Source organism: Tauraco erythrolophus, chromosome 4 (assembly GCF_009769465.1).
Source record: "Tauraco erythrolophus isolate bTauEry1 chromosome 4, bTauEry1.pri, whole genome shotgun sequence".
Lineage (NCBI taxonomy): Eukaryota > Metazoa > Chordata > Aves > Musophagiformes > Musophagidae > Tauraco > Tauraco erythrolophus.
The window spans coordinates 67,229,129-67,241,805 of record NC_141468.1 but is presented as its reverse complement, the minus strand read 5'-3'; the positions used below and the strand labels follow the sequence as shown (position 1 = coordinate 67,241,805).

The 12,677-nt window shown below is 49.7% G+C and overlaps 1 protein-coding gene across 1 annotated transcript; it reads left to right on the top strand.

Annotated features, from left to right (window-relative positions):
* Positions 1 to 572: 572 nt before the first annotated feature.
* Positions 573 to 12,339, top strand: DENND11 (DENN domain containing 11). Its single transcript, XM_086610527.1, has 9 exons — positions 573 to 810; positions 6,962 to 7,061; positions 8,128 to 8,286; positions 8,983 to 9,130; positions 9,383 to 9,521; positions 9,992 to 10,123; positions 10,313 to 10,463; positions 10,926 to 10,994; positions 12,115 to 12,339. The coding sequence occupies exons 1-9, from the start codon at positions 573 to 575 to the stop codon at positions 12,308 to 12,310; spliced, it is 1,332 nt and encodes a 443-aa protein (XP_086466653.1). The 3' UTR covers positions 12,311 to 12,339.
* Positions 12,340 to 12,677: the final 338 nt, after the last annotated feature.

Below are 12,677 nucleotides of genomic sequence, written 5' to 3'. Positions count from 1 at the left end.
GCACAAGGAAGTGAATGCCATGCCTGAGGCAGTCCCCAGCCCTCCCCTGCTCCTCCGGCAACTGGCACAGGAGAAGAGAGAAGTCGTAGAATCATAGAATCATAGAATCGCCTGGTTGGGAGAGACCTTCAAGATCATCGAGTCCAACCATTCACCCTGCACTGTCAGGGTCCCTCAACCATGTCGCTCAACACCAAATCCACACGGTTTTTAAACACCTCCAGGGGTGGGGACTCCACCACCTCCCTGGGCAGCCTGTTCCAAAGTCGGAAGCCCCCAGGCCAGGCTATCCCTCGAGCAGCTCCAGCCACTTTCCACTCCCCCGGCCCAGCGTGGCCATTGCCAGCGCCTCCTCCTCGCGCCTCGCCCCGCCCCCGGCGGCACGCCCCGCCCACAATCGGCGGCACGCCCCGCCCCTCCCAGCCCGGCCCCGCGCCCTCGCCCCCGCGGAGTCCCCGCCCCGGAGCCGCCCCCCGCCGGCGGCCGGTGCGGCGCGGCGCGGCGCGGCTCGGCGCGACTCGGCTCGGCGCGGCGCGGCTCGGATCGGCTCGGCGCGGCGGCGGGCCGTGGCCATGGTGGAGCGCGCAGACGAGGCGCCGCTGCTCTTCTGGGCCGAGGGCCCCGCCGTGTCAGCGCCGCCGCCCGCGGCCGAGGCGGGCAGCGGCGGCGGCGGGCGGCGGCTCGGCGGCGGCTGGAGCGCGGCTCCATGGGGCGGCGCGGGGCCGGTGGAGGCGGCGGAGCCGCCGCGAGCGGAGGCGGAGGAGGACCAAATCGTGGCCGTCTTCGTGGTCACCTTCGACCCCCGCACGGGTGAGGAGCGCTGGCGGCGGGCAGGAAGGGCCGCGGGGGGCCGGGACGGGGCCTGCAGTGGCCGGGCCTGGGGCTCCCGGTGCCGCTGGCGTAAGATGGATGCGGGCCGGGGCCGGACTGCGGGTCCCGCGGGGCGCCCGCCGCTTGCATCCCTCCTCCCGCGGGGACCGCTCCCCGCGCCGCGTTTGTTGGGTCGCCGGACCCCAGTGGAGAGGGGCCTGCGGGAGCCGGTCTGCCCTCTGCTCCCACGGGAGACCGCTGCTTCACGGCACGGCTGCCGGTCCCCGTGGCCCGGCCGGCCTCCCGAGGAGCGCTGTGTGCCGGCGGCAGCGGGGCTTTGCGGAAAGCGGAGTGTAAGGGGGATTGCATTTGATATCCATCCCGCCGAGAACTTCTGTCGGGGGCAGGCGCCGCTCCGGGTGCCGCTCCGAGGGGAGCCGGTGACCCAGGCAGGGACGGGCGTAGCTCTGCCCCGCAGCGGGATACAGGACAGGGATCCTGAGAACGGTGCTGGCGCACCCCCTGCACGGTGTCCATACCTCGGGTCGAACCTCTGCCCAGTGGAGGGACAACCTGTTAGCAGCATCTCGAGAGCATCCTTCTGTCTCCATGGCGTGCCGTACACCTACCTGCAGCTGTTGGTGACGGATGGCGGTTATGGCAGGCGTAAATCGGGCAGGCATGCAGGGCATGATCCGCAGCAGCAGCTCAGCTATGTATTTCTTGGTGGCCTGTATGTTTAGAGGCTGGTCTGTGGTGGAACCTCTGGGGCTCTTAGTGCTTTGAAGTGGAGTGCTGCAATCCAAGAGGGCAGAGGAGAGGGGCAAGGGAACGTATTTTCCACCTTTCACTGCCATATCCATCTCCCTCGGCACTGTCAGGCTTTGGTGTTGTATCACTTCTCTTACTGCCAGAGGTTATTCGTTTCAAGTCGGCGAATCAGCATTTCAGAAAACATCTTAAGTTTGTTTTCTTAGTCTTGCTGCACTAGCGGTATCCGTGAAACAGGATGTTGTGACGCAGTCAGAAAGTTAGCACCCGCCTCGCATCTCTTAACGCAGGTACAGTCCTTGGGGGTCTGGTGTGTCCCGAGACAGATTGTTGGGTCTTTCAGCTGCACCAGCCTGGGGTGCAAAGGCAAGAGAGGGGCATAGCTGAAAGTCTTGGTACGATCAGAGAGTTTAGGAAGTAGCTTGGGAGATGTAGGAGCCCATTTGCATCCAGATCTGGGAGCAAGCTCCTCCTACTTCCATAAACAGGGACTTCCTTAGCAAAACCATAGCAAAAGTACTAGAGACAGGGAAGAGCATGGTGGGTTTTTTTCAGTGGAAGGGAGAGCTGGGAAGGAGGATGTAACTGACATCATGCTGACAAGAGGGCCCTGAAAGTGAAGACTGAATCCTGGTCTAGAATTGAAAATCCCAAGGAAGTACTGAAGAGAACAGATCCCCAAGTCCAATGCACTGTCAGAAATGTACACAGCCGAACAGCATGGCCGCTGTGTCCTGAAACACCAATGGGCTTTCGAGAAGTCACCCGTTTCATGCTTCACCAGAGAGAGGTGTCTTCAGTCTAGAGGTCAGAGGCTCTTGATTCATCAAAATCCAAAATCAGGTTGGATGTCATCTTTCCAACAGGAGATTGAAAGGGGAGATGTTTCTCCTAAGTATCCAAAACATGGCAGAGTTCGGACGACGGCAGCAACAGCAGGTTGCCTTTCAATTTGTCTTTCAATCTGAGTGCATATGCCTTCCACGAAATGGTGAGATTTTCTTGGTTGGCAGAAAGTTGAGCTTTCTCAGGAGTTTGTCTGAACCAGCTGTTGCTTTGAATGAAGTCCAGGGAAAGTTGGGAAACAGCTCTTCTCGCATCTGATGTGCAGTTAATGCTGGGTGTCATCAGCCTTGGAGTAGTCTGTCAAGTCCAGGAAAATTCAGCCTCTCACTACTACTCAGCACTGACGCTTAATGTAAGGAACATGATAGGACTGTGAGGAACACATCAACAAATGTCAGCTTCACAGGTGGAGGGGAAAGTGCCCTATGGAGGATGCGGACTTGGAAAAAAGATATTAAAGCCACAGTGGTGTGGACTTGCTAGGGTCAGAAAGAGGACATGGGAATTCCTGGGTCAACCATATGAGATGGCATGAAGGACTTCTGTAATGTTCATGAGGGTATCTGGTCCTTGTCTGTGACTTAAAGGTCATCATCCAGTCTCTGAGCTGGAAATCTGCTTGATCCTGCCCAGGATAAGCACAGCAGACCTCCTTTGGTAGCTTGCTGAGGCAGGTGTGAAAGGCAGAACTTCTGCTGGTGGCTGGGAAGATAGTTACGCCAAGTAATGTCTACTCAAATACAGGCGAGCAGTTGGGTGAGAAATGTGTTACTGTAGAAGGATGAAATGGTTACTATGCTCATAAAGAATGTAACAGCTTTCCTCCTAAGTTTAGAAAGGCTTGAAGCAGACAAACTCTGCATTATCTAGCAGTTGCATGTGATGAGTTCACAAAGGTAGGTTATGGGGTTGCCAGGCCACTGTTATGATTCTGGTGTTCTTGGGGCTCTGTTGATGCTCATATGAATGGCCCAACATAAGCGCCAGAGGTAGCTTTTAAATCAGTGGTGCTGTTCCCACCTCCAGCACACCTTCTCCCACCTTGTGGCACTTCAGAAGGAGCTCTTTTCACCTCTATTACAAAGATAGATCTTGCACTAATGCAGAAAGTGAACTGTAAATTAAGCACAGAATGGTGGCAGCTTGGGAACCAATCATGTCATCTTCTTGTTGCTCCCTGTCCTTTGGCAGTCCCCCCCTTCAGGGAGTGACCAATTGGGAACACTGACACTTCGAAAAGCGTGAGCACCAGGTCTGCGCAAACACTGCCCCTTAAAGAGCACGGTCACGAGGAGCTTTAACAAGGCTGCTGAATTTCCTAGTGCAGGTGTTCCCTTGGGCAGGTAGTAACAGAAGACCCAAGACTATCTTGGGCAGCAATGGGGATACATCCGGTAGGTGTGACCTACTTGGCATTAGGCTCAAGCACATGTGCTTTCTGAGACTTATACTTGTCCTGAGTAAAGCAAGTGGGGAAAAAAAATAAATAGAACAATGCATTTTGCTTTGGGAGGGTGATAAAGAACGATGAAGCAAAGTCCATGGCCACATCAACTCAGTCAGATCAGAATAGTTGATAACAAGCTGAACCTTCTTAGCCCTCTTTCTTTGATGGATGTGATGATAGTCAATGTTGTGGAGGTCCCACACAGTCTTTTGGCTTAAAGGGTCATGTGAGTAATGGAGGGAGACGAAGAGGGAACAAAGGGAAGTAATCGGTTTTGCACCAGTGAACATGCAAATATTCCGTTTTTCTGTCCTGCGTTTCTTCCATGCAGGAACCGGAGCCAGTGTGACGGCTAGGTCACACTCAATGCTTCTTGTGTCCTGGTACAACATGGTAGCATTGCACGGCTGGGGACCCTAAAGATCTTTGGAAACTTCTAGTAGTGAGAAGGGCCAGGTGATGGCCAGCAAACACTAGTGCCATCATCGTTTCTGTAAGAATGTGAAAATGCAGGAAAGAGAAAATACAAGAGAAAGAGGAAGAGCATCCTTAATCTTGCATACCAGAAACTTAGAGTGCCTTTTCTGACCTGGCCTCACGCTGGGAGATAGCTCCCAAGAGATCTCCAGATCTGCAGATTTGACTCTCGGCAAAACCTCTCGTTGCCTCTCTAATGCTGGGTGACTCTCACTTCGAAAGTTTCCTGTGCACACGAGAGCTGCTTTCTGCACAGGGAAGGGCAATGCTTCCTGTTTTTCTACAACATTGCTTCCTCCTCCCTCGTCCGGTTTCTTGGACAGGCTGGCAGTCGCTATCGCGTCTGGGTGAAGTCTCTCCTTTGTTTGCTCTACTGTTTCGCCAGACCGACTTTCTTCGTTTTCTTTTTTTATCTCCACGTTTGTTCTCCGACTGCCACGTCGCCCGTGCGCTCACAGGGCAAGGTGACGCGAGGAGCTGCCAGGAACGCAGGTGTGGGTTGCTTGTGACAGATCCCAGAAAAAAAAAAATAGCTGCCTGATAGGCGAGTTGGTTTTGTGGTTACACGAAGGGTAAGGATCTGTTCCAAGGTGTCTTTTCGTTACTTACTGCTGCAGAACCGACATTGTTTAGGCTATGTCCACTTCAGCACCTCTGTAGTGGAGATTACACGTGATGTTTGTGACTAAGCTGAACAAAGTCAAACAGTTTCCTTTGCTCAACGGTGCTCTTGTGTATGGATCTGTTAATCTATAGGTAATGACCAGTAAGTGAATCTCTGCGATGCGAGACTTAAAAGCGGATCCGGCCTTAACCACAATTTTGTGGTAGAATCAACAGTCTTCATAGTTGACTTCCTCGCTCTTTCAAGGAAGGGTCTTGTGCCTTTAAAAGGAAAACCAAGTGCACACACACAAAAAATAACCCCGAACAACAAAAGCCAACATCTATATATAATATGCAAAACCTACAGGGGACCGCGCAGGCTGACATGATGTCACTGGCTTTCTCTGCCAGCCTTTCACACGCCTCAGAGGCGAAGATGCTTTACAGCAGAGCTCTGTGGTTTGGCGTGTGATTGCACAGAGCTGTGCTCGGGGTCACGAGGCTGCCGCTGCTCCCCGGCCAGCCCCGCTGTGCGGGAGAGGTCTGCTCGTGGACGAGGAGTGGTTTGCAGGAGAGGTCTGCTTGTGGACGAGGAGTGGTTAGCTGGGTGCAAAACCTTTCCTGTTGCCACACTTAATGCTGTTGGTTTTTCTGAAGTCCTTGCCAGGCAGAGCTGGGGGAGGTCTGCTGAATACGGTATCTGTGTGAGAAGAAAAATAGCCTATTTAAATGTCAGTAGCTAAGCCCAATTCCTGTGCGAGAGTGCATGCATATACTTGTGCAGTATGAGTAATGACACGACAGGCTTCCGAAATGAGGCTTCATACTTAAATATCTCTAGAAGTATCAGCTGGGAGTAAGGACCTTCCAAATGTACACTGTCCGTGCAAGCACAGCTGGGTTGCTTACCCCAAAGGGCGGTGGAAGGGCTGTACCAGCAGAAAGCATTGGCACGGGGCATCTGCCACTGCGTTATACTGAAGAGTGTTTGTTTGCTTTGTTGGTAAAATGAAGTCACATTACTTCAAATGCTGTTGCTATGGGCAGGCTGAGAGAACAGAAACTCAGCGGTTAAACCTGGAACACATCTCGGTGCAGTGGGAGTGTCCAGATGAGCAGGTTTAAGCTCTGAAGTGCTGGCATGGGAAAGCATGAGAGGTCCCCCTTTTTTGTCCGTGGTTAGCTTGCCAGCAGCAGGGCAGGACTTCATCAGCTTTAGGGACGTTTTGTGACTTCTCTGATATCATCTGTTCCAGGATCAGGCTCCTCAGGTGGCCTTTCCCACTGAACAACTGCATGCTTTCTGGCTGGGTTGGCAGGTGACAGGTGTTTGCTAATCTTGATCTAGCTTGTAATTTATGTGCTTTTTTCCTTTGGTTATTCTAGCACGACCAAACATGTTGCAGCACTTGGATCACCTCAGCCTCTGTGTAAAGCTTCAGCTAACTCCTCCTATCCTAAACTAAACATGAGAGATTCCAGGGAGAAGTAGTGATAATCAGGATGCTGGCTTAGGGGTTCTTGTTTGACCAGCCCTGCCAAGCATAGCCACAGAAGCATATTGATGATGGTATGAGCTATCACAGAAACTCATCCTAAAGAGCAGCAGTCTGTACTTTGGGTTTTTTCTATATCAGATACTCGTGTAGACGGCCTGAGTGGAGCAGCATTATACCATAGCTCATCCACCATCAGGTAAAATTGTAGCTGCTCTGTGATTAAGCTTATAAAGCATAAACCGCAAAATAGCATTAGCTTCAGAAACGGCTCCAGAAGTCCTGCAATATCTGGGTGTTGTGCTGCCACGAGTAACATTTGCAAGAGATGTGTGGAATATAGTATGTCAGCTACTGTCTGTGACAATTTCAGAGTTCAGGAGTTGCGTTAGAGCACTATTACTGGCATCTCAGTGATGTAAAAGCAGCAACTTGCTGTTGCTGGTGTTTGCCCTTTAGAAACGAGTACTGTGTCCAAGTTTACCCAGATAAACTTGCTTCTCTGCAGGCAACATGGTGGAGTGGTGTTTACCCCAAGATATTGATTTGGAAGGTGTGGAATTCAAATCCATGGCAAGTGGGTCTCACAAAATCCAGTCAGATTTCATGTGAGTATGTCTGAGCTATATTACTTCATCTTTCTCTTAGCTGTACGTCTACACCACCATCCCTTAATTCAGAACATGCAAGAAAAATACCATCTACGAAGTTAAGTTCCTGCATAAACGTGCTGCTAAACTGTATCTAGCTGAGCCAAAGATACCCTCCAGATACTTTCAACATGGTATCAAGTAGGATCTGCTGGGTGACAGCTTTGGCTGCAGAGGTCAACCGGTGAACCAGGCAGGGCAGCGTCTCAGTGGTGTGCAAATTTTAATGCATATTGGGGAAATCGTACTGCACTGTGCAACTTCTGAGGCTGTCAGCAGAGCCTAGGGTGAAGGGGGGAGAATGGCAGAACTGAAATGGGAAAGATTTTGCACGAACAGAACTTGGAAAAAGTTTCTGAATACTGCCACTGCTTTTGAATTCTTTAAATGTGATAAAGAGTCCTCGCTCCCTTTCTTCCCCACTAGCTCCTTCCTTCAGTGGAAAGACATGAGCTAGGCATTTTCTGCATTCCCGTCCTTTCACTGACCCAGTGTTGCAAAGCAGCAATGTTTTGCAATGAACTGCAGTGTCACAATTCCTTCTGGTCAGGAGTAACAGTTACTTTCTGAAAGGCATGTGAACTTAACCTTGCACTCAGCTAACGTATGCTTCCACATGCTGGCACCCAAAATATGACTCGGTAGCTAGACTATACTCACAACTTCATGCACTGCAGGCTCTTCTTCCTTGAGAGGAGGACACTGCGTTGACTGGGTCCTGCATCCTCTGTTAGTCTTCCTTCCAAGTTCTTTCCCTACCTATGTTCCTTACCAGCCTGTGACGTGGCTGGTCAGCGCTTTAGTGGTAGAGGCACTGGGAACTCTGCCCTTTTATGTCCTGTCTTGAGAAGGCTGGGACACCCAAGGCCTGCCCTCAGCCCTTCAGATAGCAGGGTGGGATTTCAGGGGATTCCCTAAAGAAGAAACTGTGTTCTCAAATGAGTATTTTTAGCAGCCAGTTACCTTTATTTCTTCCCCTTCCTTCTTTTTAACATTAACCTTTCTGTCAAACCTTTGTCCCCAGTTATTTCCGGAAAGGGCTCTGTTTTGGCCTGGCCTGCTTTGCCAACATGCCTGTGGAGAGTGAGTTAGAGCGTGGTGCCCGTATGAAGTCCGTGGGGATTCTCTCCCCTTCCTACACCCTGCTATATAGGTACATGCACTTCCTGGAGAACCAGGTCAGGTGAGTTCCCTTGGGAATGGGACTGGCCACTCCCCACCTAGAAGAGGTAGTGTTGCCTCGATAGAGACTGGTTTTAGCCGTGAGTGAGAATTTGACTACAATGCTGAGCTACAATTTCCTTGAATGACTACTTGTCCAGAAAGAGTTACAGGTTCACAATGGGAAGGAAACAAGGAACTGATTAGCAGCAGTCTATTCATCGCTAACAGGCTGGTCAGATCTATGCAAACACTACTTATTTTGTGGGGACCCAAGTGTCGAGGAGAGAGCTGAGAGGACACAAAGTTCCCCTTTTCTCCTTCTGAAAATCATTTTACAAAAGGCTCACAAAGGGCTTCTAAACCTATGATGGTGATCCTGGCTAGGTGTGTGGCTCAGCTGTGTTGAGTGAGCCTGGCAGGGAAAATGATGGTGGTAGAAAGGAAAGCTGTTCCTACCTGAGCATCCTTGAAAACAGGATCAGTCCTATGCATACATCAGCTCACTGTCTGCTTCAGTCCTGCCCATGTCCCCTGCCTGCACTGAAAGCTGGTGTTACTCGCGATTCTTTAGCTGTCCTCCTGGATAAGTCTGTGCAACTGAGGCAACCAGGGCTTCTTTGCTAGCTGGGAAAGCAGGTGTTGGCTGGGGGCAAGGCACTAAATAAGGAGAGTCCAGGGACACTACTAATCTCCCCTTTTTTCCTTTCTTTTCCAGACACCAGCTGGAGATGCCAGGGCACTACTCCCATCTAGAGGCATTCTATGATGACAAGAAAGGAGTTCTCCCTGACAGCAAGGGCACCTCTCAGCAACCTGTCCACTGGCTGCCATCCATCCACAGATACATGTACCCAGAGATGAAGGTGAGGCAGGTGCTCTGAGGCTCGCAGGAATGTTGCTCGCTCCTTGCTGGTGTCTCCCACTTCTTTACGTAAGCAGTCACTCCAGTGCTTTGTAGGCTGCTTTAGATAAGATTTTGTTACTTGAACTGTTACAAGCTGCAGTTCTCTGTCATTGCTTTGTGCTGGTCTTGCTCCCACATTTAGACTTAGCATCTGTGCATTTGTCCCTGTTTCACCTCTGAGCTGTTTTCTTCCCTTTCCCTCCACCTGCAGATCACACACCCTGCTGGATGTATGTCTCAGTTCATCAAATTCTTCGGTGAGCAGATCCTTGTCCTCTGGAAGTTTGCCCTGCTGCGCAAGCGCATATTGATATTTTCACCGCCCCCAGTTGGAGTTGTCTGCTATAGAGGTATGTTTCCAGGGACACTGCAGAGCTCTGATCTAGTAGGCTGAAGCACTGCAAAAATGCCTGGGGGTGCTGAGGGGACAGACATCATACAGGTCTTCAAAATCCATTGCAACCATTCCTTGTGAAGACATCGTTCAGCCTGCATTTACCCATTTCCTACAAAGAACTTTTCTTCAGGCCTTTCAGGTAAGGACATATCTGGCACTATCAAATACAGTTCCTGTCAACACAGGAAAGTAAGAGTGCTCAAGTCATTTGTGGAATCTAGAACAGGGGATTCCTGCAGGAGAACTGATTATTTCCTATCCAAACCAGGATGTCCCCACTTGAGAAGTACTGATGTTCAGGGGCATTTCAAAGCTCTAACCATTGTCTTCATGGAAGTGTGTGGGAGAACTGGGTAAACAGGGTTCAGAAGGCCTTTGAGGGAATACTGAAAACATCTCAGGATGTACTTTTCTTGTCCACAGTGTATTGCTGCTGTTGCCTTGCCAATGTTTCTCTGCCTGGTCTCGGAGGAACTGTCCCAGAGTCCAAACCATTCTTCTATGTGAATGTGGCAGACATAGAAATGCTGGAGACAGAAGTATCATATGTGGCCTGTAAGTATGATGGATTAGGCGTGACGTTTTTAACTTCAGGCTGCAAAATGTCTTGAGACACCAGACCGTAGAATAAAACTGATGAGAAATAGGATGTGTGTGGAATGACTAACTACGAAAGCAGGAGAGAACAGTTGGTCTGCTGAGAAAGCAATATGCTGCTCTGAAAACCTTCTCTGATTTTGGCAGGTACAACAGAAAAGATCTTTGAGGAGAAACGGGATCTCTATGATGTCTATGTGGACAACCAGAACGTGAAGACACATCACGAGCATCTGCAACCACTCCTGAAAATTAACAATGCTGACAAGGAGAAGTACCGACGGCTCAATGACCAGAGGTAATAATAGACATCTGGGTGGTCCTGGTAGGACAGCAGTGCAACATGGGATAAAGAGGACACTGCTCCTTTGTACTTTCCTTCTTGTCTTAGTATTTTCAAAGTTTCCCACTGCTTCAGCTCATCTCTTTGACATTCTTGTTCCGCTGTAGCTAACTGGTATGAGAGCCCCTGGGCACTCTGCACATAGAGATTAATCTGCCAGTGAGCTGCTGGAGCAGATAGAAGGCAGGAAGAGAGATTAGTTGACCACTGATCAGCAGCAGAACTGAAAACATAGCCTGATTTCTAGTCCAGTGCCTTATAAAGACTACCCTGTTGCCTCAGATATCAGGGCAACGGTGTAAGTGTGATTGGTCTCCAAGAAATGGATGTAGAGTTTTTAGCTGTAATCCTTATCTTCTCATAATGCTTTGAGGTTCATTGTAGGTATGCACATTTAATCTGTCTCCCCTCTCTCAGGCAGATGTTAATGTATTCTCAAGAAGTGGGTGAGGACTGTAGCTCCTGTGAAGAGGACCTTTTCATCTTGTGAGTGGCTACCTCTAATACTTAGTTGGTGACTGTTAGGTTTAGGGAGCCTCTTTCACTGATTTCACGTTGCACTGGTTTGGCATATTATGAAACATCATGGTTAACACAATTCTGCAGTGAGCTGTCTTCCTCTCGAGATCCAAGAACCAAACTGGCTCTTCTTCTTCAGATCATCTTCCTTTGAATTTGAGAAGTCAAATGCAGCCATATTAGTCTCCACTGAGGTCTCTTAAGTGCCGGGAGGGAGAAGGGAATTTTAAAAACAGAATTAGAAATGCAAAAATCCCCTCCCATTTTTGAAAACATAAGCACCATAGGACTTTTCATGCCAGAACATTTGGCTGAGGAAAGGACAGTGTCTGTGGGAAGCAGGCACTGTACCATGCTGGGGGAGGCACAGCGTGAAGGTAAGATCTGCAGGTGAAGGATTGGCCCGTTGATGTGGCTGGCTTTGTACTTGGCAAACAGAGGAACCAGAACTGGGTGAAGAGTATGAGGTATGGAATTAGATGAAAACCACACCTCTGCCACCTTCACTGCCTGTTGCTATTGTTCAATGTCTGCAGCAGGTGAGAAGTAATGCGATGAAATTGTGTGAAGGGCTGTCGGGGCAGAGCTCTGATTGCTGAGCTGCACAGATGTAGTCAGAGTTCTTTCTCAACAGCCTTGCATGTTCCTAGGAAAGCACTAGGTAAGAAGCAGCTCTCACTGCTGTGTTCTGCACCAGCAATGGAGAATTTCTTTACCCAGTGGCTTACTAGATGGATGACAACACCATTTCCTCCTTTGCATTATGGGAGCTATAGGTCTGATGTACCTACTTCATTACCCCAGGGCACACACCAGCTAGTAATGTGGCTTGCTTCCGAAGAGTGAAATGCCTACCATAAATCAGCCAGGCAGAAGCACCGCTCTAAGTTAAAAGTTACTGCTTTATCTTTGTTTATTCTGGGTCATCCATAAGGTGGATGGAAAACTGCTACAACATCACCTAAGAAGGTGGGATCTATGAGTAAAAGGAGTTAAATGCAGGTCTGGGGCTCTGCTGCCCATTTCATAAATACGCTGTCTTTTGAGGGGTCCAGCACCATCATCTCAGCTGACTTTTATCTTACAGGTTTTTCATGGAGCAGAACAACCGCATATTTCAGACGCTGATGGAGGTGTCAGCCAGCCAGGACAAGACACTGACAGCTGACCATGCACGAGGCATGGGCCTGGATCCCCAAGGGGATCGAAGTTTCCTTATGGACCTACTGGAAGTGTATGGCATTGATGTTATGCTAGTCATCGACAACCCCTGCTGCACTTAAACCAAGGGCAAAAGAGATGGGGAGCAAAGATCACTTTTTAAAGTCTACCAGACATTGCTTAGGAGGATCACTGGAACTCATCACAGCCACTGGATGGATCTCATTTTATTTAATAACTTTATATGGAGAGTATTTATAATTTTAAAGCAAAATGTGATTTTTTTCCCCCCCTCAACTTCCCAATGAGTACCTCCTCCAGTTTTTTGTTTGTTTTTGTCTCCTTTTCTCTTTCCTTTGTGTTTTTTTTTCAGTTTTGTTTAGATAGAACCAGTGGCACCTTTGCACCAATCCTCACTGTTGCCAGTGATAGCTAGGTTTTGGCCTAGCCTGGATACCTGAGGGCTGAAGACGTCAGGAAAGCACTTTG